This window comes from Colias croceus, chromosome 28, assembly GCF_905220415.1.
Source record: "Colias croceus chromosome 28, ilColCroc2.1".
Taxonomy (NCBI): domain Eukaryota; kingdom Metazoa; phylum Arthropoda; class Insecta; order Lepidoptera; family Pieridae; genus Colias; species Colias croceus.
Genome location: NC_059564.1, coordinates 5412108 through 5439948, shown reverse-complemented (window position 1 = coordinate 5439948; position 27841 = coordinate 5412108). Strand labels below are relative to the sequence as shown.

The following is a 27841-nucleotide window of genomic DNA, read 5'->3' as shown; positions in this document are numbered from 1 at the left end:
CTAGTACACGCACACATTTTTATAAAAAAATTATAATAACTGTGTATAATAATATATATTTGTTGATTAAACGCATCCTCAATTCGAAATCCAAAATCAATCATCACAATTTATGGATTAGAATTTTAAATTAAGTAAAATATTTTTTATCGACGATGCTTTTCAAATTTTGTGTTCATTAATTTTCATAGAACTTCCAAGGAACTTCCTTTCAGTTTAAATATATTTTGTGATCTTTATGTGACGATCGAAATTTGAAATTTGAAAAATCATTTATTCGCTTTAATTTGCGGATTCAAAAACAGCTATTTCATTTTTATATCAAGTTTTTAACCAAATTACGTAAAGTTTATTTTATAAATACATAATATCTACATTTTTTAATATCTGTTAAAAGTACTATTTGTCAATTTCAAGACAATCAATGTCAAATCCAGCAAAGAACAATCAGATTTCAGATTTCAGAAACATTCACAAATCATTCTTGACTCTTGTCAAATAAAACCGTACTTTCATGTAAATAATCAATTCTAATGTTTTGTGTAAATAGTTAAACAAACAGATGAAATAAAGTGAGAAAATAAATAGTGTTCAGTGTTATTTAGATCGACGACAGCGTAAAGTAAGTTGAATTATTTACATTTTAATTATTAAGCGTTACGTCGTATTTGCATCCTATAGCGCTTGTTTTTCTAATTAAAAATATTTTATAATCATATATGTAATGATTATTTAATAATTTACTTTGAAATTCGTTTGAAATAGAGCTGTTTTTCCAAATAAAATTTTTACGTGTCCTACAAAGGTACATTGGTACATGTGTAAAATGCTTGTGAGTTGTGTGTTTTGAGTCCAAACTGCTGTCATTATTAGGTAACATCAAAATTACGTTCATGGTCCATTTCCCAAAGGTAATTCATGTTTTTATTTATAAGTTTCACACATTATTACGTAAATTCGTGGAAACTACAAATATTGTGTATTGTCCTTGAAAATTTGGAATTACTCTCTCATTATTCTTTTTGTATTTAGCCGGCTGAACATATATTTATTAAAGACACTATTTGGATAGTTTAAATGTGGATTGTTTATTATAATTCATCTAAGAGAACCGGTCAAGTTGGCAAGTACTAAAATCGACATATTATTTGTTTATTTATTCAAATAAGATACCTATTATAGATAGCATAGAAGGTCAATATAAACAATACTTCCCAAGGGTCTTGACAGGACATGGCTTGTTTAGCAAGCATATTTATACAATTAAAATTACTCACATTCCAATGTGCAAAGCATGCACAGAAGTGATGAAAACACCTCACATAATTTAGCAGTTATTCAATACTAGCTTTCCACCTGTAAAAAGTCATTTCCCATGGAAATTAGATTTTTCACTGCAATAAAAAGTAGCTTATATCACTCTAGTCTCCTTCATCTATCTAAATAATCATGTAAAAAAAGACAAACAAACACACCATTTTCTCATACTATAATATTATGAAGCTGAAGAGTTTGTTTGCTTGATTGCACGCGCTAATCTCAGGAACCACTGGTCCGATTTGAAAAATTATTTTTGTGTTGATTTAGATGTTAGATTATCAGCTATATCTTAATATATATAAATTTCATGTCACAATGTTTGTCCTCAATGGACTCCTAAAACCACTTAACCAATTATAATAAAATTCGCACACCATGTGCAGTTCGATCCAACTTGAGAGATAGGATAGTTTTTATGAAAAAAAACGTAAACATGCAGGTACCACGGGCGAAGCCGGGGCGAACCATTAGTCTTAATATATCTTCACGTTAAGACCAACAGGAGCGGAGCAATGCGGGTTAGACTGCAGGGCACAGCTAGCTGTGCCTAAGCTAGGTTTGAACAAATAAAGGTTAAACTTTAAGCATCATAGACATGGAGCAATTTCTGCTATTAAATGAGATAATGTTTCAAACTTATTTTCAAATCTAGACATGTATTAATAAACTCATTTGAATTTGAATTAAAGTTATCATACTAATAAATTAATATTTGAAATTCTTTGTTATACTAATCATGTACCTATTTAAACAGCTTTAATGAAATACTTAACAATTTTTCTTCCGACTGTTTGTATTTTATTAAATAAATAATGGACAAATATTTTACTTTATAATACTTGTGAATAAGTAAGTATCCTTGACCGCCTTATTGCCATTGGTACAGTGCTTGACGCGTGAATGTTACACCGAGGGGTCCTGGGTTCGATTCCCAGTGGAGACAAATAAAAAAATGTCTTGTTTTGGTAGGACACAGAAGGCTGATCATCTACTTGTTCTTAAAGAAAATCGATCAGTGAAACAGATGTATAATGCATCTGCCCCTTACCCCACTAGGGGACACGGGACTTCACTTGTGAATAAGATGGAAAATAATTAATTGTTGTAAAATTATTTTATTTGGCACCAATTGATAGTTAATAATATAACGCTACTTATGTAACACATTTCGAAAATAAAAATAATTTGAATAAAAAAATGACATAGTTTGAATTAAATCTGTCCGTTTAAGGTTGGATAAAATCGAGACTCAAATGTCATAATATACATACAGATATACAACAATACATACATATAGTTAAAAAAAATAGTATGCTGCTTATCAAATCGCAATATTTTTTACTTAAAAATTACGATTATGCATACAAGCAAAATTTCTACATGAAAGTACCTATTTGAGCTTGAGTTTACTGCGAAAACTTAACGTTATTCTTGTATGGGGTCAAGTTTAACCACGACCTAATTTACGTGCGAGTGGGTGAAATTATATAAAAAACCGGTCAAGTGCGAGTCGGCTTTGTATAACGCATTTTAACACAACTCACGTCAAAGTATCTTTTCATTTTTTAACGTGCTAGCTGTGCCCCGCGATTTTACCCGCATTGCTTCGCTCGTATTGGTCTTAGCGTGATGATATATAGCATATAATACAACATTCTTTGTACAGTGGTTGACGCGTGAGCGTAGAACCCCTCGGTTCTACGCTCCTGGGTTCGATTCCCGGTGAAGACGAAGAAAAAAAAGTCTTTGTCTGGCAGAACACAGAAGGCTGATCACCTACTTGTCCCTAAAGAAAATCGATCAGTGAAACAGATGTATAATGCATCTGCCCCTTACCCCACTAGGGGACGTGGGACTTAAAAAAAATAGCATTCTTTGATAAATAGACTATCTAAAATTGAAAATTTTTTTCAAATCGGACCCGTGGTTCCTGAGATTAGCTCGTTCAAGGAAAACACACTCTTCAGCTTTATAATATTAGTAGATCTTTTAACGCAATATTTAACGAATCATTTCAAAATTAGACATTTTTTCTCAAAAAAAAAAATAAACGTCTTGAATATGTACTTCATTTTTTCAAGTAGGTCAAAGAATGGATAACTTTCGTCGTAAAAAAAATATTGGGCTCAACCTTTTACGAGAAATGTCACAAACTTGAAGGTCAGCTTTGAGTCATTTAAGTTATTAATAACTTTGACAATTATTTATTATTATATTTTAACACATTTTGAGTTGGCAACAACGCCGCAGGGTGACTATGTAATTTTGTATTTAATGATAAACTAACATAAAGTTATTACCGCTAAAACTAATACAAATGCTTCAGTTTGTGTACGTTTGTTACTCTTTCACGCTGAAACGTCTGTAATCGAGATTAAATTTGGCACAGATATAGACTACATGCAATAGATGAAATTAAAATTAAAGCTGAAGAGTTTGTTTGTTCGAACGCTCTAATCTGAGGAACTACTGGTCCGATTTGAAAAATTCTCTCGGTGTTAGATAGCCCATTTATCAATGAAGGTTATAGGCTTATCGTCACGCTAAGACCGACAGGAGCGGAGCAATGCGGGCATAACCGCGGGGCACAGCTAGTAAATAATAATCAACAAATAACAAGGCATTGACTTTTGATCTTACTGATCAATGTATGATTGTTTGATAGGAGATATGAATGAAGTAATTTAGAAATATGTACTTGTATTAGTTGGTTCAATAAAGAAACGAATCTTCAATGGCGGCCAAAGCTGACTTTGACAGATGGTAGGATCAGCAAAAAAGAAAATAAAAATAACGTAAATTGATAATTATTTTATTAATTATTTCAAATTGTTTGTTGACAAACTTTTTGTTATTGTATTTGTGTATTTATATGAATTATCATATTTACGTATACAGAATGTAATAAAATCCCCATAATACTTGTAATAAGCCCATAAAACTGAACAACTTTTCCCAAAGAACATATTTTGTCAAATTCCAATAAAACATTATTTACTTTCGCAAATGCATAATTGTCATTGTAAATTTATGATAAAAACTTTATAGGGAAAATCAAATACATTTTAGTGATTTAATTTTTCCCTTCTTTTTGCATACCGTACGGCCGTGTGTGAGCGAGAGGGAATGATAAGCGCCGCCATTGAAGATTCGTTTCTTTATTGAACTAGCTAATATCAGTCGATTCTATATCACTACATAGCTAGGAGAAAACAAAGTCGCTGTCGCTCTCTGTCCGTCTCTATGTATGCTTAAATCTTTAAAACTATACGTAGGTAACGGATTTCGATGTGTTTTTTTTTTGTAATAGATACAGTAGTTTTTGAGGAAGGTTTTATTAGTATTTAATTTATCAGGATTTACGGTGGTTTTATGTCTAAAACTTTTCATTTTGTTTTCACCAACGGATAGTGTAGTTCTACTGGAAGGATATAATTTATTAGGTATTAGACAAAGCGAGCGCAGCCGCGGGCGGAAAGCTAGTGTATTTATATAAGTTAAATTAAAATTCACCACACACAGAATATTGTAACTGCTCAACGTTTTTAGCTCGTAGTATGATATTACAATATTAATTAATGTACTACGTGCCTTGCTAAATGATAATAATTATAAACACAACATTCTGTATAAATACACTATCTGTGCTCCGCGGTTTCACCCGCATTGCTTCGCTCCTGTTGGTCTTAGCGAGATGATATAAAGCCTATAGCCTTCCTCAATAGATGGGCTATCTAACACCGAAAGAATTTTTCAAATCGGACCAGAAAGGCTATAAATCAAAGGCTATAATATATCATGACGTTAAGACCAACAGGAACGGAGCACTGCGGGTAAAGCAGCGGGCACAGCTAGTTTAATAGAAAAAATGAAAATATGTAAAAAATGGAGCATAAACCATCGACTTTTTTGTACTACTGAAGGTAAACAATTTTTTATTGAACTTCCTGATTGATTCAGAAACATCAAAAAACAATTAAAACCAATTTTACGAAGATCACAAGTCGATTGTTTATAAAAACTAGCTTTCCGCTCCTGGCTTTGCTTGCGTTCACTCCACATATTTCTATCCCCTATTATCACACGTACTAAATTTAGATTTTTTGTCACAAAGTAGCATACATCCTGTTACAAGGTTATGTCGTAATTCTGTTTAAAATTTCATCGAAATCGGTTCAGTGGTTCGGCGTAGAAGCGTAGAGGAGAGACAAAGTTCGCATTATAAAACTAGAAGGTGCCTATATTAATTGGGCCAGAAAACAATTTTATAAGTTATTTTTATGTATAAATTAATATGAAATACCTACTGACGAAACGATATATTATGTAGACAAAATATACGTTTTTTGGTACCTATAACTAAATAATCTAAAATTTTATATTTGTCTCTCTTCCGGTTAATCTCTGAACATCTCTAGTTTTATTCTAATAAGATTTACAAGATATATTTCGAAATAATTAAAGACGGTAATCGTTTTATTTATAGACATATTGTATAACAAGAATCAGAAGCAAATAAACAAACATACTAATTGGATCTAAACACTGGCAAATTAATTAAATTTGCTGCCTAATTAGTTCCAACATTGACCTTGGTCGACTTGCGTTCGCTGATCTGTAAATGATTTGCAGGTTAAGCAGAGTGCTGCGCGGTCAGAGTAGTGATGGGTTACCGCTATGTTAGATGACCTCTATGGGTCTTGTGTTTGATTTGATCGTTAGGTGGCGGTTGGAACTTCGTCAACGTTGAAAATTCAACAAAAACAATAATACAGGCTGTGCCTTGCGGCTCCACCCGAATTTTTGTTAGCTGCTCTGCTACTATTCGTCGTAGAGTGATGAAATATAGCCTATAACTTTTCTCGATATATACATAGATTATATATAAAAATAAATCCCTATTTCCCTTGGTCACGTCATCACGCATTAACGGGTGCGGGGTGGACCGATTTTGATTTTTTTTTATAATATTCCTTGAAGTACGCGGATGGTTCTTATGGAGAGAAAACGTAAACATGTACCACGGACGAAGCCGGGGCGAACTGCTAGTAGATTATATAAAACAGTGAGAATCATTAGTAAGATACAATTGACACCTATATACTTATACATAGGTAATACTTATACATAGGTAATATGAATAATGAAATAAGTGATGAAGTACTGAATACGCTTGAAACAGCGGGGCACAACAATCTTAAAATTAATTTCAACAAAGTGTTTATTTGAAAAAATGAGTCAGTTAATTGAATAGTTTGAAATGCATGCTAATTGTGTCGGTGATAATGGTCTAGAAACTAGGTACTATAGAAAATGCTAACAATGACTATTGTTAGATTAGGGTAAGCGCACACTGAGCTGTGTGCTTGATTATAATATTGTTAACGAACTTAATATTGGAATATAAAATGTTACGCATAAACGGCATATGAAATGTTAAAACGGCGGTGGTAAATGTTGAAACTATGTTATAACGATTTAAAATTGCTTCTAGAAGAAGTCTAATTGAATAAATAAATGTTTGAGTTTGAATTATGTATTACTTACATCACTACATAGTATAAAACAAAGTCGCTTTCTCTGTCCCTATGTCCCTTTTTATGCTTAAATCTTTCAAACTACGCAACGGATTTTGATGCGGTTTTTTTAAATAGATAGAGTGATTCAAGAGGAAGGTTTAAGTATATAATTAATTAGGTTTTAGACAAAGCGGGCGGTAAGCTAGTATATTATAATTTATAAATAGATGTGCTTAATTGCTTTTTTTTCAATTAAAAGAAGTCAATCTTGACCGAATTTGATTAACCTTTAACCAATGTGTACGCTGACCCTAACTATTTATGACATGAATAAGTAATATCGTTATTAACGTTAATTAATTTAAAATTGCCCTGAACGAACTATACTACCTATAATTCATATTAAAATACACATAAAAGAAAATTAGACTTTAAAACATACAATAATAATTTATACAACTAGCAAACCGGGCGAACTCCGTTTCGCCACCAGAGATACCTTTTCTTTGCTACAAACCTCACGGAGCCCGAGACCTTTCCAACGAATGCAAAACCGTGGAAATCGGTTCGTGCGTTCTGTAGTTATAGTAGTATAGACCGACAGGAAGGAAAACCCGACTTATTTTTATATAGTAGCATAGACTCAGAGTCACGCTCAAAAATTGTCTGAAGCAAAACTCTGCCTATGCGTGTAATAAGCACAGTTTTATAAGCAGAGATGTAATAGACTTTGAACATTACTACCACGGTAATAAGGTGTATATTCAATGTATGTTTTATGCAACGCAGCTTGGACATTTCTTAGTACTGTTTAAATAATTAATAATAGGCGATTAATAGAACAGGCGATTACCATTTACAAACGCCATTTGTTTATAGTACGTCAATTATTATTGAAGTGAAACTTGTTTATCGGGGTTGGAAAAAAATTTTGTGTTACATTTTTTCGTTACGTGTGACATTTTTCCGTTTCGCCATTTTTTATCCCTACCACGCGTGATTCGACGTATTTCTGTAAAGTTGCATATTATAGTAAATTATTTTTTGAAAAATAAGGTCATAAAGAAGTTTCACTTATGCGTGTGCACTAGTACACGCACACATTTTTTTTTCAATATTGTTTCTATTTCAGCATTGATGGCACGTGATGACACGCAACAATGGGAAGACGATGACCAGCAATACTCCAGTAGAGATAGTGATGATAGTCCGTTGTTGTCGTACAGGTAATATCACCTTGAAGTATGGGCTAGGTGTGATTTAGAATCTCTTGGGTCAGATGTATTATTATATTTTTTGACTGATAGATTTTTTAAGGGAATGGATCAGGAGTCCTTTGCGATTTACCAGATTGATGTTCATATTTTTATCATGTTATTTGCTTATGTTCTCAATTTGTCATTGAACCCAGGACTTCTCAATTATTTTTTCATAATATGGAAACTACTCTAATAAAAAAGAATTAACAGAAAGTCACGTGTAATATGTGTGTATGCTGAGAATCGATTTCTCTAGTGGTGCTTGTTTGCCCCTATTGTAATTTAAAATTTAAATGTACAGTAAACTTATTAAAAGTGCAAAAGTGGCTCTAATAAACAACGTACGTATTATTTATCAGTTATTGGAAATAGAGTTCGTTTTAATTATCTATTTTTAATTAACCTCAACCCAAATTGTATAGAATTCAACAGGGGGGTGTCGCAAGCTACCGCTCTAGGTCCTATGATATATAATATTCACACAAAAACAAATGACAATCGAATAGATTTTTGTATTTTTTTACATAATTTTAGTTAGTTATTTAATTTCAGATACAATAGGAGTAGAAGGTATGCACCGTACAGTAGAGAAATTAAACCGGAGAGGGAGAGGCGGTGGCCGGTGACGGTGATAGCGAAGTTTTCGCTGTTCAGCACGGCCATGATACTGTTCTGTGTTTTAATGTACATACCGGTCTATAATAGGGCCAACGACCAGATGCCAAAAGGTAAATATACTTATATAATTACATATTTTACAATGTATACTCAAGTTTCGTAGTAATAAGTAATTGTAAGTTTTTACAGTACAATTTCATATTTTAGAATGAAGACGATTTTTGTCATTTTAGGCGATGGAAATACACAAGCAAAACTGTGGTAAAAAATAGCATATTATTGGCTAATTTCACGACTTGCTGATAGACTCTTTCAAAGTTTTTATAATTGATTGGTTATTTTAATTAAATGATAAGCTAAATGTGAAATTAATATCGTAAATATAATTTATATTAACTATCATTCTTCGTTTCAATGTAAAATATTAAAAATATTTAACACATTAAATAACCCATTACCGCCTCCTTGGTACAGTGGTTGACGCGTGATCATAGCACCGAGGGGACCTGGGTTCGATTCCCGGTGGAGACGAAGAAAAAAAAATGTCTCGGTCTGGCAGGACACAGAAAGCTGATCACCTACTTGTCCCTAAAGAAAATCGATCAGTGAAACAGATGTATAATGCATCTGCCCCTTACCCCACTAGGGGACATGGAACTTATACCAATAAATGTGAAATAGTTTGCAATAAGCATACGATAGTTTAAATAAATTCCACATTTATCAGTTCCATTATTATCAGCCGCCGTTTTTGAAATAGCGAAATTAAAAGATTAAATAGACTATTATGTTCGTATTGAGTATGTTTAATTACCTATAGTTTGGGTTGGATATAGACTATAAATTTGCATTACTATCTCTATTATTGAAGTTTCATGCCTTTACAATTTAGTTTCAACATTTTAATCTCAGGTGTAGTCCTGCGTTTTATGTTAATCACAAAATACTATTCAGTTATTATTTAGTGGTACTATCTCAAATACTGCGTAATCGTTTTACAAAATTAATTTCGTTAGTGATTATAAGTTACTACTTCCTTCACTGATATACTAAGAACCGAATAGTTAATCTTATAAATATTATTCTTAACTTACAGTAGCCGTAGCTGGCTGGTCGATACACACAAATAGGGATACTAAAATATACGTCCAACCAGACAACGTAACAACGATACACGAACCGAAAGACGTTTGTCCCAAAAGCAGTAGAAATAAAAAGAATAACCTCTTTCTTCTCATAGTCGTCTGTTCTTCCACAATACATTTCGATAGGCGTACAGCAATACGAGAAACGTGGGGAAATTACAAGAATTATTTGAATTCGTCGAAAATTTTCCACGCAGCACACGAGAAATATAAAAATTACAATTATACATATGATTTATATAATGAATCTAATAATACAGTAGATAGAAAGAAAAGGGGCATCTCCAGTTTTGGTCAGTTACTTCCAGAGTTAGCGAAGGCATTAAAAGATAATATAGTAACAGACGGACCAGTTGAAAAGCGCTTCGAAGATGAAAGCGACGAAAAAATGTTGCCAGAATTCGATATGAACAAAGAATTGGGGGAAAATGAAGAAGAAGATTACGATTATGAATCTAATAATAACATAATGAAAATACCCCCAAAAGGTTATGAGGATAACATTGATTTGGACAAAGTCATTGCAATGTTGAAAAATGTGAAAGATTTCCCGAAAGAGGAGATTCTAGAAGAAGAAAGTGGTAACACTGTACCTGATTTCAAAGTTGTGTTTCTATTGGGGTTGCCAGCTAGTGATAATAGTAGTGATATCCAGGATAAAATAGATGAAGAAGTAGAAAGATATGGGGATGTTATTCAAGAGGGTTTTATTGATTCGTATAACAATTTAACTCTGAAGTCGATAATGATGTTGAAATGGGTGACGAATAATTGTAATGAAAGTGGTGAGTATTATATAAACCAGCTATTTCCTAAGTTATATAAATAAATATTAAATAAATAAATAAATATTATAGGACATTATTACACAAATCGACCAAGTCCCACAGTAAGCTCAATTAAGGCTTGTGTTGTGGGTACTGGGCGACGATAAATATAATATTTAATAAATACATATATAGATAATAACACCCAGACCCAAGAACAAATAATTGAGTTCATCACACAAATATTTGCCCTGACCGGGGATCGAACCCGGGACCGTCGGCTCAGTAGGCAGTTACTTTACCACTGCGCCAACCGCGTCGTCAAAATAATTAGAAAATATATAGAAATAGGTCATAAAAATTGTTTCTAATTTCCTTATGTAAAATGAAGTTAAATAAAACATATTATGTTACATTGATTCAGTTTTTTCAAAATTGCAATATCAAATGATTCGCTGCAAGTACCATTTCTATATTCAGTTTTGCAATATTTTCCCTACTTATGTGTGAATATTAGCATTATTAGCTCTAATTACATAGTGCTTTTGTCAGACATCATAGGCAATAATTTCGTTATTTATTTTGGTTAAAATTTTTAATTCTCATTTAGTCAGTATATTAGTTACCAAAAAGTTATTTTTATCAGTTTAAATTATCTTTCAGTGCGCTACATCCTCAAAACGGACGACGATATGTATATAAATGTGCCAAATTTAATAAGTAATTTACAAAACCGGTCGAAAATACACGACGAGAGTAGTCACAAGGAGAAAGAGTATCTGTTGATTGGAGATCTTATTTGTGGGGCGAGACCTGTCTTAGATACGAGTAATAAATGGTAAGATTGGCTCTTTCTCTTGCTATATCTCTTTCTCTGTCTCTCTTTATTTCCCTTCTAGATGTGCCATTTAAATCAAATCATTTATTGCATACAAAAATACAAACATATTTGCAATCTTGCGCAGTTATTGCAATACAGTGAATCATTATTATATTCTACATTTACATTAAAAAATATTAGAGTAGCCCTCATTGCTCCGCTCCTATTGGTTGCTAATGATATATAGCCTATATGTTGATCCGACTTGTTAGTAATATTTATGCAAAAATTAAAGTAAATTCGTGCTGTACTTTTTGAGTTTAGTCCGGACATACATACAGACAAAAATTCTAAAACCTATATTTTTGCTTCGATGGCGTTTGTAGATCCTTAGCCCAAGTATTCTTTAAAAAAAATATTTAATAGTACATCTTTGACTTACCTTCGATTTTATTATATGTATAGATAAGGTATAACTATGTACCCCCTCCCCACAGGTACAGCCCCCGCTACATGTACGGCGGTAGCGTGTACCCGCGGTACCTGTCTGGTACGGGGTACGTTTTCTCAGCTCCAGCCGCGCATGCGCTGTACAGAGCCGCGTTGCGAACTAGCTACTTCCATTTGGAAGATATTTATATTACTGGTGAGTTTTTTGTATTAAATCTGTAGAAAAATTGTTATGAGAGAATGTTGTTGGTAAAGTTTCATGTTTTTTTACAATTAAATATCATTACAATACATAAAGTGTTTAAATAATTTCTACAAGTCAATGTCAATATAGTAAATTAGGTTTTACAATTTCTATAAGTACTTAAATGTTATTACAATATTATATAAATAAATAAATCATTAATTTCACTTAAAACATTTTACAAATTGTAGCGACCCAGGCTCCTAAGATAGTAAAAACTGTTTTTCAGGAGCCTGTGTCTTCTATTTACAGTTATACGACACGAAAAAAATCAGAGACAAATTAAATAAATTAAAAAATAAATTAAAAATTTACATGCAATTAAAACTATAAAAATCAATAACAAATAAGTACAAACAGCAAAACAAAAAATAAAATGTGTCTAGGTAACTCATTACAAATAAAGCACGTCCAAAACAAAATTCGAAATTATTTCAGCACATAAATAAATTCATCAAAAATTAAATAAGTTAGTAATTATAAAATAAATTGAGCAACAGATATTAAATCAGCAAAAAAAATCAAAATTAAATCGAAACAATGCAACACTATTATAAGTTGTTACAATCAACATAACAATAAAATGTAAGTACATATTATTACAAATTACAATCAATTAAATTACCAACCATTATCAATACTAGTTTATAAGTGAATAAGTTTAAATGTGAGTGTGCGTGTGTGGATGCGTGCGTGTGTGTGTGTGTATATGTGTATGTGGGTGCGTGTGTGTGTGTGTGTGTTTGTGTTTGTGAATGAAGTAAAGTTAAGCAACGTCAGTTCTTCAATTCAGAAATTGTTTATTATGTTTAGTATGGTTTATCAGTAAAATGAAATCTTAAAATTACTTGTATCGGTCATTATTATTATAAATATGTAATCGTAATTGAAAAAAGTTAAGCAAATGTGCAGATCTAACAAAACGAAATATCATGTCGTCGTTACTAGGTTACGTTTTTGAATTTTGTTGAACTGTCAAATGTTGCCTATTAAAATGGCTCTACTATAACATCTAAGGCATATTTCCGTATTAATATCTAAGGCATATTTCCGTATTAATATCTAAATTCTAAGTTATTAGTATTCCCATATTAATATCCAAGGTATATGTGCGGCTCGCGCGTCACCCCGCGTGGTGCCGCGCGACGAGCCCGGCTTCACGTACAGCGGCGGCGGCGCGTGCGCCGTGCACGCGCGGCTCAGCGCACACCGCGTGCCGCCGGGGGCCATGCGCCGGGTAGCGAACTTGCTGCGGGCTGAGCGGGTTGTGGACGGGTGAGTGGGGGTCAGGGGGTCGGGGGTTCATAGTGGCGTGTTGGTGAGCCTGCTGCGGGCTGAGCGGGTTGTGGACGGGTGAGTGGGGGTCGGGGGGGTCGGGTACATAGTGGCGTGTTGGTGAGCCTGCTGCGGGCTGAGCGGGTCGTGGACGGGTGAGTGGGGGTCAGGGGGTCGGGGGTTCATAGTGGCGTGTTGGTGAGCCTGCTGCGGGCTGAGCGGGTTGTGGACGGGTGAGTGGGGGTCGGGGGGGTCGGGGGTTCATAGTGGCGTGTTGGTGAGCCTGCTGCGGGCTGAGTGGGTTGTGGACGGGTGAGTGGGGGTCGGTGGGGCCATAGTGGCGTGTTGGTGAGTGGGGGTGGGGGCATAGTGACGTGTTTGTGAGTTGGGCCGGGGGCCATAGTGGCGTGTTGGTGAGTGGGGGTGGGGGCCATAGTGGCGTGCGTGGCGTTATTGGGTACTTACATACTTATTATAGCAACTGGCTGTGCTCCGCTCCTGTTGGTCTTAGCGTGATGATATAACCTTTAGCCTTCCTCAATAAACGGGCTGTCTAGATCCGAAATATTTTTTTTTAATTGGACCAGTAGTTCCTGATATTAGCGCGTTCAAACAAACAAACTCTTCAGCTTTATAATATTAGTATACTTTACTATAATATTTTTATATCGCCTTATTTGAAAATACTGTATTGAAAATCAGAAGATTTTCACATATAAATTAATCAATCCAATTTAACAAAAACTACATACATACGACATTATAATATTTATAGGTGACACAAGTCTATAAATGTAATGAATTAATAATTTGCCATCTCTTTCAGGTGCGAGCGAAAGCGTCTCACTCAGGTAAGAAAGGATCGTATGAAACCCAAACAGTCTACGAAAAAACTGGCAAAGATAAGCCTTAAATTCATATAGCGTTGTCATTTCTTGCCGAGCCGGTATGAACGTTGAATCTCATGGAAGGATCTGTTTACACGATACGACACGACGCGATATCGTGTCGTAACGAAGTTTTATACGAAACGATATTGCATGTTTTAAACAATCGAACAAATGTTGAAATAGCGATCAAGTTTAATTCTCATTTCTTATACGTTTATTAGTTACGGAGTTTTGATATTAGATACGTACTTATAACGGTTTTTAATCTCGATTTATTTCTGTTTTTTTTTGCGTTTTTTTTTTTGCATTCAAATAAACTGATGAATTAAAAATATGATAAAAACGTATGTGACTATTACAGTAGCTTACATGAACAATTCATTCGATTAATTATTATTATTAAAACTTAATTTATATCAGAGTAATGTGGCTAATCTCAGAAAACTAGAAAACTATACTAAATATAAATATAAAAAATACTTTTAATGCATCAGATTATTTAAGAATCTCTTTATTATTAAGTTACGAATATTTCTTAAGCTTTTTAAAATTGCGGTTTAACATAAAAATCGTATTTTAAAACCGTTAAATTCAAGCTTACTCCAAGCTTGTAAGGGTGATAGGAATGTTAGATTTTAATAGTTTAGGCGTTTATAAAAATCAATGTGATATATTATGTATATGATAATCATATATTTATACGATTATAGAATCTCGTACAGCGGCTTAAAGTCGATTTTTGATTATTACGTTTTTTTTTGTTACTTTAAGATATAGATTTTGGTTCAATCTAACGTTAGGTAATAATTATTGTATTAGATCTGTTGTGAAAATTTTATTTACTATAGCTATTACATATAAGTACAAATTTTTGTATTGTATTGTAATTTGTAGTGTTTGTATTTGGATGTATTTTTTTATTTGTATTGTATTGTTATTTATAGTGTTTGTATTTGGATGTATTTTTTTATTTGTATTGTATTGTTTGTTTTTTTTATAATTATTGTGTGTATTACATTTTTATGTCGCGGATTGGATATTATTATATATTAAAATAATATTATAATGTTTTTATTTATATCATACGTGTGTTTTGAAAATTATTTAATTAAAATTTATTAATGTTAACAATATATATTTATGTGGTTAGAAAAGGAAAATATTTGGCCAATTTGGTAGGTAGGTATTATTATCAATAGATTACTACGATAATAATTAATTAATAATAAATAAATGTATGTTCATGCACGTACATACCATGTCTCGCCATTTGTTATTTTTTGTAAGAAAATTAATAAAAAAAAAACTAAAAAGTATATTATGGATTCTGGATTTTTAGTGTTACATTTTTAGTCTTAGGTGGTGGATTGCATGCATTTTTGTTTATTATAATGCGACCAAAGAAGTCTATATAAAAATGTCACTATTTCTTCTTATAAAGTAGTATAAACGACAGTTTCACAACTTCTGAATATGTTGCGTGTACCTTATCTGTTAGTTAAAATTACAAATCTATGAAGATATGTGTCAAAAAGTGCTAAATAGACTATCAGTGACTATCAGCACGTTGTGAAACTGATCCTAAATCTCGTATGAATTCAATAAATATAATAAAATTATCCATTTCACGAATATAGTTCCGAATGAAGCAACGAAGTTAAATTATTTCTTTATTTTCACCGAAACTCAACTATTTGCAAGTATTCTTATGAAGTCATACAAAAGACTACACTAATTCCGTTAAGCCTATAGATTATAGACACATAGTAAAACAAATAAATGTAATTATATATCTGATTAGCGAAAAGTATATCAGAGGTACGTGGCTACATTGGTAGTGTAATATATTAAGTAGTTGAATACGACTCAATCCCGTCGACTTTGCTGTAGGTAACGGGTTAAATGGCCGACGTAAATGAATCTGAGATATATGAACACAAATATTTTGAAAAACGATCTACGAATGATGTAAGAATCGCTAAAGTTGCAAAAAAATGCAGTGGCCCATAGAACCTCCTTTTTCTAGTCCGTTTATAATTGGACAAAATAACGTATGGAGTAAAAAAGTAGTTGGTTATAATTCTAATATGATACGAATATGTAAAAATGTATCTCAATATTCAAAAGGAAATGACTATATATATATCTCATATGTGTAATTTTCTCAGATTTACTTGCGTCCACCGTTTAGGCTATTAGTAATAAGGTGGTGTGATATCATTTCCTTCCACTAAGGACAAGGGAGTAATGGGTGCCTTGAAAATATAGATATTTATCAAAGCAGATTCATAAACGTGTCATAAATCATAAATAAACTACATTTCCTTTTTAAACAGCGAAGTTTCAATCTAGTTCCTTTTTAAGTGCGAGTTGAATATGGTTATTAAGATTAAAAAAATAGTCATAGACAACTCCATGTTACGGTACATTTAAATCAAACGAACATAGAGCTAGTGCAAGAGTATTATTTCGTGAGATTTTAGTGTAAACGAAAACTCGTATTCAGTGTTGTTCAGTATGAGAACATTGTAAAGAATATTTTCAAACGCACTAAGAACAACGAAAGAATGCTCTACGCCTGTTTACACTAAAATAATTTGACATAGTGGGGTTAGAATCAGCATTCGCTCGTTTTATGTAAATGCACCGTTCGATAAAGTTTCATCGCATTTTATCTTAAAATTTTAAATGATTAGATGATTACCGACACGTTTATGAAGATATATATCGGTTATGAGCTGTATGATTGTTAAAAAAATAATAAATAATTAATAATACATAATTCAAAAAGTACGTAAATTAAAACGTTTCCAAACTTATCTAAACTGCATGTACCTAATTTAAAATTGTCAAACGTGATTCGGTTAATTTTTTTTTATTTCAATTATTTTTTTCTCCGCCTTTACAGATGAAAAATCGGCAAGGAAGGATATACATAATATACAAGTACCTTCGATTGTTCGTGAGCAAGCAATGCTAAGGAAAAACGTCTGTTTATGTACTTTACCAGGTATATAAAAGTTTTCAAGTTACAATTTTATTCGGAAATGCATTCAAAGACTTTAAGTTATTGAAGTAAGTGATTTTACAGTTCAAGAACTCTTTTACCCATCTCGAATAATGAAATTACTGTGTATACTTTTAAAACGTCTAGAATAGTATTTTTTTATATATTTTGTGAATCAATTATTTTTATCGATATTCCCAATTTTGTATCTTTAATATTTGCTTGGCGCAATATTTATTTCTATTATATATTTGATAAAATATTTTATACAATTTTAAAATAATTACACACCAGGTTTTGTATTGTAAACAGACGTTACAACAATCGAATACAAATACAAAATACAAATATAGTCACAATACAAATATTATATTTTTGTATTTTATGTATGGGACCATTTTATTATCTCATTTTTTTTGTATATTTTATTTCGTAGAAATTGTGATAAGACTAAATGTTAATTTTTTTAATATTTTACTATTTAAATGCTCAATCATACACAATCTCTTAGTTTTAAGCAAAATGCCTCGATATATTATTTGCTACAATTATTTTTAGTTAATTTTATAATTTTATTGAGATTTATACGTATTACAAGCCTTTTAAATTTAATAAAAGGTGATATTATTCTGTAAATTTTTATTTTAGTTCATAGCTCGCAATAAAAGTTTGTCATACAACAACACAGTATTTCAACTTTGCTTTAATACCAAATCTGATTAGAAATAACACGCAGTAATGAGCTTTTAAAAGCTTAGCTTCTTTAAAGCTACGAATTCACATATCGTTTTTTTTACAAATACCATATTATAATTCTAATTTCTGCGCCCTTTTAGAGTGGAATTTATAACCCAATTAGATATATGTATAGAATTATAGAATCTCTTATATTTTATTTAAAGGGTTGTGGTAAAAAAAATATAAATTATGAAAAACTTTCATTAGCTAGAACTGTTTTATCAATTATTATTACTTTGGTTATACGAAAAATCATTATATTAAAAAAAATGGTTTTATTTTTATTCAATTGTCTTCCTTTTTAAATTGCGTTTGACAATTTTATATTAGTCAATATTATAAGTTTAGGTTTTATTTTTTGCAAGATAAGGTAATGAAGTTATATGTGTTTTAACAATTTTGTAATGAATAGAAATGAATGAATTTTTAATGTTTTAACCTGATTTATGTTAACAACATCACAATTTTAAAATTTTCCCGTGGTATGCGTTAAAATTTTATCGTTAGAAGATAAATTGATGAAATATCTATTGTGTACAATGAAAAAATGTTTGCAAAACAAATTATTTGCTTTAGTAATCTTATTGTTAATTTAATTACATATATAGAAATTAAAGTCTTCTTAGCAATTTATCAGTTTTATTTAAGCGGACTTGAAAATAGTTTGGCCTGTGTTAATAAAAGACGATTTCTATTTTTTTTTATCATCCACAATAATTGATCACAAGAATAGTTATTGTAATAACTGTATGATACAGTATTTTGTCACATACTATGAAAAAATGCGAATCTACAAAATCTCGCAGGACGTATTAAAAATTATCAAAATATCTTTTATTTTAAAAATCTTACAAAATTCTCGAATAATGTGTAATTCTATAGTTTCTTAGTTTATTAGTAAATGAATAAAGAGATAAGCCATACTTACAGCTAATTTTGTTTGGTTGTATAGCGTTTAGTCCACTATTATATTTTTATTAATATATCTAAAATTGGGCCATTTTTATTTTCGTGTTATGGGTGAAGCAATTTATAAAATCTATTAGATTAAGAATCAATTTCCGTAATGGGACCTGAATATTGTAATGTGTGCTTGTAATTGTAGTAATTCACGTATATATTGAAAGTTCAATACGAAATAGACAATAAAATGTTTGCGCTTTTGATTTAAGACGAGCTCATGCTAAATGTTTAAGGATGTAGTCATTTTAGTAATTAAGATTACATAATACATTATACTTTATTACTTATTGTAACTAATATATAAAGTTTATATACTGAAAAAAATAATTTTCACTTAAATCAATAGTTTTTTTAAATCGTAGGTACATGGCTCTTTGTAAAAATTATCACTAGTGTAGATACCATAAAAAGTCTATAAAAACGTGATTTTAACAGACAATTAAACTTATAACATAGAAGATGCTTCTAAGTTGTCTATTTATTTTGTGTGAGTATTGTTCAAATAATTTTTGTCAAATATATGACTTTACAATGTTTGAACAACTGTTTATTATAATATATCGTTTGGGTATTCTTATAGCTGATTATTATTTGTTTCGCTTCTTAAGTTTAAATGTTAATTTTGAGTATCCTGTTAATAATTATATACGCAATCTTAAGGAAAATGTTTGAAAATTGTAACACGACATCAGTATTTCCTCCTATTTTGTCAAAGTGCTTCAAATTAATTTAAAATAAAAATTATTTAAATATCTATCCTTAAACATTTAGCATGAGTTCTGGGAAGGGAGGTATGTAAAATTCTGTAAAACAGAAGTTTGTCAGATATCCAAGCTCTCACTTCCTGTTCGATTCCATCAATTTTTGTACAGTAATATACGCTCTAGTATGAGGTAAATGTTTGCGGCTGTGGCACGCCTTGCAGATTATATCAGATATTATATTGCAAATTATATAAAAGAAATATCATATGAAGTGTATAGAATCATTGTTTTTTAACTCGCGTGTGTAAAAATAAAGTAACTCATGAAGTAAATTGTATTAATAGAAAATATTGTGTGATTATCTCAGATGTGTCATACTTTACAAAATAATTAAATGAAATACGTATTCAATACAAAAGTACAATTTTTGTGTTATTTTGAACGTAAAGTATAAAATACTTGATATTGTTGTTGAAATTGTTTGCCAATACAAAATTGTATTGTGTTTTAAATCTTTGTATTACATGTTTTTGTATTTGACACATCTGAAACGATGTTGCCATATTATTATTGTAAAATAGTTATTTTTTCATATCTAAAGTATTGCTGTAATAGCTTTGCCTTGTCAGTCCCATACGCATAGTGTTCTTAATATTGTGATGAATTTTATAATAAATTGATGAAATCAATGCTCTGGAGTTTTATTTTATTTATCCTTAAAAATATGTATGAAAATAAACATGTGAAACACAGGGAAAAAAAAGACAATTGTATCAAAATACACTTTATTTTTCTATACATTTTACATACCTAATTAAAACACTGCCAAAAATTTTGATTATTTTATGCCTAAAAATTACATGATGGCATTAACAAATACACATTTTAAATTTGAATTTAGAAGGGTAATAAAAATACAATCAATCGTCAAATAAGGCTGGACATATAGAATTTAAAAAACTTAAAAATTGCATCCAAAGTCACAAATAAGGGAATTGATATACAACAGCATAAGTTGCTTCGCTCTGAAGTAGAAAGTTTCTCTTTCGAAAATATTCAGTAACGTGTAGTCTCTTGATAAGAAGTTAGCTGTTTGAACATCTGGAAGAGTAAAGAGTAAAGAATTATTAATTTATTTATTTATTTACGGCATACGCCAAACCATACATATTATATTAAACTTAATTCTAAACTTATCACTATGTCCTTAGTTCTAGGTACCTCTTACATTCTTCACCTATCATTCCCATTAATAACTCAGGCCCCAGAATCACAGACACAATAGAAAATCTATTGTAGCTATCGTGGACCGATCGGGCCGCTCGGGGCTCAATGGGTTAATATAATTTTATATAAATCTACCTCGACTTAAAATGTGACCATTTGTACAAGCAAAAAGAATTTCATCAAAAACAGAAAAATTAAAGTCGATTGTTTTATTTTCTTTCGTACGACAATTTAAGGTGCTACTTTTCATACAAAAACTTACCATTAGGGTTTATTTCAAAAATAGGTAGCGCTGTGACGTCCGCGAAGGCATACGCTGAGCATGCATCCATAGCGTTGGCGCGGGGAATGTTCATCGTTACACGGATCATGGCTAAAATTAGAGAAAACACAAATAAGATCCTAAATTCAGAGAGGCATTCTGGCTTCGATTCCATTTGACATAATTTGTCGAGCTGAAACTCCCACACATTGAATTAAGATTAGGAATGACCGCACACTACCGGAATTCAGATTTTGAAATAATCTGAATTCGCATAATCTAGTAATTGCCTGGGGATAGACAGTTTAACATTTTCTAATTTTATTTTCATTTACATATTTATTAAGTCATAATAGTTCTGTAGATTTTATTAGCAACCAATGATCACCACGAAGTTATTTCCACTATATTACTTGCTTAGTAGTTACTTGCTGCTTAAAACATGTTAAAAAAAATGACTTTTTTGTAGTTTTTCTACTTACGGTAGGTTCCTTTATAAGCATAATTGTAAGATGTATCTTCTTGTAACGAATTATGTTGGATTAGAGTCCTCGTTGACTCGAACTGCAGGAAGGGACAGTCGATGGCCAGCACTAGTGTGTCTGATTGGAGGTTATAGCTAGAAATAGGTACATACTTATATAATTTATAAAAAGTATGGTGATTTAAGTGCTTGTGAAAATTAATGAATATTCTTAAAAATGCTTTCATTACAAAAAGTACAATATGCAAGAACTGTGTGCAAGAATCACTATAAATAATTTTATCGATACGAAGTAAAGTTGGCATCTAGCACAAACTTCCCAAAAAAACGTTGGTCATTTCTTATTATTAATTAAAACAATATAATATCATCCTGTTTGTTCAAAATACTTACAAAAACTCCGATGTCCTACAATTATTGTGGTTGCGAATTTTCAAGTTAACATCAACATAAGACGCATTAAAGTATGGTGTGTCGAAAGCGAATCTTGGAATAGTGTATTCAGCGGGAATCGAACCCCGGACGTTAGGGTTACATTTGGAGTTAGCAGCCAAGTTCTGGCGTAGACAGTGCGTTTGGGAGTAGTGACATGGACGCACTATGTTTGATGGTCCTGTAAGAAATTACATACCTAATATAGAAATAGGTTTATTTACACACAAAAAAGCCAGATCATTTTATCAAATTTACACGCACAATTATAACCAGGCATTGTAAATGTAGGTACTTTGCCATAGGTATTTGGGTAGAGGTTTTTTTTCAGCATATTATGTAACAAAAAACACTCATTTATATCCTAACTATATCTTAAGAGTAAATAGGTAGGTAAGTATTAGAATTAGTCTGTAGTTTCTGTAAGATTGCCAGATGATTGGATTGACCTGAGTTCGATCTCAGCTACAGAACAGAAAAATCATGAAATCTGACTTATGTAACTAGGTATATTTTTGCTTATTGATCAATGAAATAGAAATAAAACATCTGCATCTCTTACCAGCATAACACGTAGCAAGAACTGCTATTACGATAAAACTTCGCAACATGTTAGCACGACTTCTTTCCCGGGTTTCAAATGAAAACTGCAAATGTCGAACAAACAAAAACAATAAAATAGATAATTTCATTAAAATCGATTGTTTTCTAGAAACTCAGTGACGCCTATTTGTACAGTTGTAAAAATTAAACGCGTATTCATATTGTTATTGTAATATATTTTATTATGGTAAGGATAAATTGTATGTATAAATTTTGTTATCGGTATCTAGGTACGTATATTTTTTACAAATATTGGTCTAGTTTGAATTTAATTTAGTGACGTGCATGTAAATCCGGAAAGGATTTTCATTGTAGGTAAATATCCTACTAATATTATAAAAGTTTGTGTTTGGATGTGTGTGTGAGTGTGTGTGTGTGTTTGTTACTCTTTCACGCAAATACTACTGATCCGATTACAATGAAATTTAGCGCACATATAGAGGGTAACTTGGATTAACACATAGGATAGGTTTCATCCCGGAGATCCCACGGGAACGGGAACTATGCGGGTTTTTCTTTCAAAACGCGGGTGAAGCTGCGGGCGGAAAGCAAGTTGAACATAAGTATAAGTTCAATTAAGCCGAGTATAAATACGACAAAATAATATCGTTTATTTTATTTATTTATTTAACTCTTTAATAGTTGTACAGATAGGAAACCTTAGAACTACTTACATATAGAACAGAGTACAACTATTTTGGCGGCCTTATCACTTAATAGTGATCTCTTCCAGGCAACCACGGTAAAAGGTAAACAAGCAAAATGATCACTATTGGCGGGACGAGAACAGAAAAAATAATAATTAATAGCAAAAAAAACAAAAAAAAAAAATAATGTATCCACCTTAAATAATACATGTCTATATATACAATATCACATATACTATACATATACATACACAATATATAAATATATATATATACCTATATATACATAAATAAAATAAACAGATATACATACCAATTACATATTATATAATATACATAAATAAATAAATACCTACTTAGAAGGAAACACACTGATATTGAATAAGATAAAATTATTATACGAATACCATCTATATCTATTAGCTTTGTTGTTGCGTTATGTTAGCTTTTAATGTGTACCAACTTATAAATCTATGTAGGTAAGTATTTCCTTTTGTACCCTTTGAATTTCAGATTGGTTGGAGCGAATTTGAAACTGATTTCAGCAGCTTTTGCGTTCGCTGTCTTCATTATAAAGTTTACGAATAGTTTAAGATTTAATAGTTATATAATATTCCTTCAATACATAAGTAAATAGGTAGTAAATTCATATAGCTTAACCAAATTAATCACATATATTTTATTATAACGTGATTTTAGAGAAATCTTATGGAATTTTTCATAATATGGTTTTACTGGAAATTGTTAGTCACATATTGACTGGGTAAATATTATTGAGATTGTTATGATTCACGAAAAGTATTCTATGTCATTAGTCAACAGTTTACACTTTGTTAGGAGTAAGAAAAATTTTTGCAGTGAAACCTACTGAAAAAGTAATTTTACTTCAATTAGTTAATTAGGATTTTAAACGACTGTAACGGTTTTAAAAGTTATTTATTAAATATTAATAAGACAAGATCTAAATTTGTGTCGAAATGAATGTAAAGATTTGTCTGTGTAAATATTTTTTAGAAAATACCAGCTTACCGCCCGCGGTGTCGCCCGCTTTGTCTAAAACCTAATAAATTATATACTAAAACCTTCCTCCTGAATCACTTTATCTATTAAAAAAACCGCATCAAAATCCGTTGCATAGTTTTAAAGATTTAAGCATACAAAGGGACATAGGGATAGATAAAGCGACTTTGTTTTACATAGTTGGATACTCTAACGTTGATTGGAGTAGGTATGAGTTATTTTGTACTAAATTATTTGCTTTTTGTAAGATAGGCTTTATGCTAAGTCAATTTGAAAAAAAAAAAATGTACTTTTAACTAACTTATTATGAATTTCATTGACTTATTTTGAGCAACTTTTTTATTTTATTCTCATAAACCAAAAAGAGTATATAGGTATTATTTAATATGAATGGTGTAGGAATTAACCTCAACAAGCTACCAAGCTACATAGGGAGTTATCATAAAATAAATAAAACACAAATTGACTTAAAAATCGTTTTATTCATAACTATCGTACATTAATAATTATATAATAATATTAATCGGTTTAATTAAATACAGTTAAGGATATTTGACACAGTAGCACACTCAACAAGCGAACAATAAATGCAATCAATATATAACTTGTAATATTCACAACAATACAGAAACAAAATTACAACGTAATTTTTACAATCCCATCATTTCAAATAACGCATACAATCGCTTATCAACCAACAATACAATCCCAAACAACTTTCGACCAATCAACGAAATTACAACGTAATTTTTACAATCCCTTCAAACAACAATACAGTCGAATTACAATCCCATCATGTAAGGGCATCCATAAATTACGTGAGTTGATTAAGGGAGAGGGGGAAACTTCAAATCTCATATATTAAGTTTGAGTTGGTTTCGGCAAAATCAAGCAATTAAAAGAATACACCTTACGTAATTTATGGACGCCCCCTCAAGTACAATTATTTGTCCAATCGTTTCAAATAAAATTACAACATAATTTATACAAACATGTCAAATATAATAATTATATTCTGGTGATTATAAATTATAATATTATTATAAATACCAGAATATGATTATTTTACAATAAAACACCGATTTTCGGACATAATTCACAAATAACGTAGATATTAAGCAACGTTGTTTATATTACAAATTATATAACATTATTTTTCGTTCCTTGGAACGTATCTGTTATTTTTAACGGTAAAAAAACAGGATTTATTACACAATACGTTACAAGGAATCGTAAACAGATTTCAATAGATATAAAATTATTAGACTAACTGGGTGTTAAAATATAGAAAACCCTGGTATAGTTTTAATATCTAGTAAACAAAATTATATATATTTGGTAAGGATCTTTTTTATTATGACTATATCATTGGTTTTTTAACTACATATTGAAAGAAATATCGATAAATGATAAATGAAATGAATTAAGATTTTTAAGTAAACGAAGAATAAAGATAAAATAAAAAGATTAATACTAAAAGCAAATAGAAAAGAAAAATCCACACACGCAACTAGCCGTTTGACAAATTCATAATAAGCATTGAATTTTGGATCATATAATTATGAACATAGAGTCAAAAAATCAATGTAAATTTCGACCATTTTTGAAGTGAAACTTCTTTAGGCGCGTTGAGTGTAAAATTTCAAGATCGCGTCATGGTAATACCGTCACGTGATGGAGTAAGGCGACGATCTTGGTATCTTTAAATCTTGCCAAAGAAGTCTCACTTCTGACACGTGTGCTCGGCACGCACACTATTTTTTTAAAAGGTGACTTAATTTAAAATCAAAATTATTGTTGTATTTTTCGAAAACAACTTCTAATTCAATGAAATAAAGTTGAAAATGGAAAACTAATAACTATAATAGCAAAATAAATAATTGAGATTCTCGCGCGTATATATATTGAAATCTGTCTTACAGAGTTTATTTTGGACACACTGCAAATCGTTTATAGCGCTGTCTCTTTCACTCTTATGCTGATTATACTTTGGTAGACAGAGACAGCTATATGAAATGGAATTTTTCATATTTTTTTATTGAAAAATGATTTTTAGAATATGACAATAACGCCTATTATACAATTAAAAAAAAAAAATAAACAAATAAATATTTTTTATTACAAAAATTATTTATTTATTTTATTTCAGTAACTTACAGTAACAGTTTTTAATATTATGATATCATTTTGGAACGATTTGCAGTGTTTACAAAATAAAATTAGAAATAGACAAAGAAAAGAAATTAGTTAACAACATTAAAGCATTATTAATGGGGGAATTAAACAAAATGGTTAATAATAAAAAGGAAAATTTAACTGTCGCTATCTATTATTATTTTTACTAAAATTCTTAGGAATTTTGTGAATTTTTTACATCTAACTCGTAAAGGGAGTTGATAAAAAAGTAAATTTTAAAAAGGGGGGGGGGGGGGGGTTAAGAACGCACCTATACTAACTTTTATATCAAACATTCGACATTGGCTAACAACAAATGAACTTTGGTTGTAATTAATAAAATCAACGAATGAAGCCGTGAAAAGATTACGAAAAAAAAACAATAATTAAACAAAACACCTTCAATATATTGTCAAAAAATGAACCATATTTATGTATGGTGAGAAACGAATATTTTTATTTGATGTGTCTTTCTTTTTATCGCAATTCCAAAGCCCATTTGCTATTAAACCAATGTCTTATATTATACCATGTATAAAAACGACAATTTCACACTGCATAAGCACGAATACCTTCAAAACTGCTCAATTTATAATGATGAATTTCAACTCATCTTTATCCCTAACATTTTAATAACTGCAAGTTCAACAAAAACCTAGCACATTGCAAAAAAACTATTTCTTAGACGAAGACTTGAGACAACGGTCAAATTTCATTCTAGTCAGTGATGACTCAGCGTAATGAAAAATATAAAATAATGTACATATTATAATGATAACGTAATCTAAGATTGTTGAAGTCCATTCGCGAAACGTGAAACCTATATCTATCTCTGTCTATCATGATTAAATGTATAAAAATGTAATGTGTCTATTTCTTTTTTGCATTTTAAATCAATCTTAGATTACGTTGAGACCTTATTTATATACAACAAAACTAAACGCGGCTGTAGTTCGACTGAAATCTATTTACATGTATCGTTGCTTATTTGTGGCAAAAACGGGCTGTCTAATGGGTAAATAATAAATATTCCAGGACAATTTTCACACACGGCACGATCTGATCTCATACTAAGCTTGTGTTATGGAAACCAGATGGCTGATAAACATACATATATAATTATAAATACATACTTATATAGATAATTAACAGCCAGACACAGAGCAAACGTTCATCACACAAATATTTGCCCCGGGTGGGAATCGAACCCACGACCTCTGGAAGGCAGGGCCACTACCAACCATATCAACCGGTCAATCGAATGGTAAAATG

At 31.0% G+C, this 27841-nt stretch overlaps 2 protein-coding genes across 2 annotated transcripts; one reads left to right on the top strand and one right to left on the bottom strand.

The window, feature by feature from the left end:
• The first annotated feature begins 467 nt into the window (after nt 1-467).
• On the top strand, nt 468-20408 carry LOC123704022. The gene is made up of 9 exons (XM_045652268.1): nt 468-622; nt 7972-8065; nt 8651-8826; nt 9813-10646; nt 11292-11466; nt 11946-12094; nt 13246-13417; nt 14244-14268; nt 17216-20408. The coding sequence occupies exons 2-9, from the start codon at nt 7977-7979 to the stop codon at nt 17285-17287; spliced, it is 1692 nt and encodes a 563-aa protein (XP_045508224.1). The 5' UTR covers nt 468-622; nt 7972-7976; the 3' UTR covers nt 17288-20408.
• Nucleotides 20409-20556: 148 nt separating this feature from the next.
• LOC123703925 (fibrohexamerin-like) lies at nt 20557-22797 on the bottom strand. Its single transcript, XM_045652112.1, has 5 exons — nt 22687-22797; nt 22086-22305; nt 21691-21827; nt 21209-21319; nt 20557-20820 (listed from the first exon to the last, which is right to left on the bottom strand). Exons 1-5 carry the CDS (start codon nt 22733-22735, stop codon nt 20681-20683), a joined length of 657 nt encoding a protein of 218 aa, XP_045508068.1. The 5' UTR covers nt 22736-22797; the 3' UTR covers nt 20557-20680.
• Nucleotides 22798-27841: the final 5044 nt, after the last annotated feature.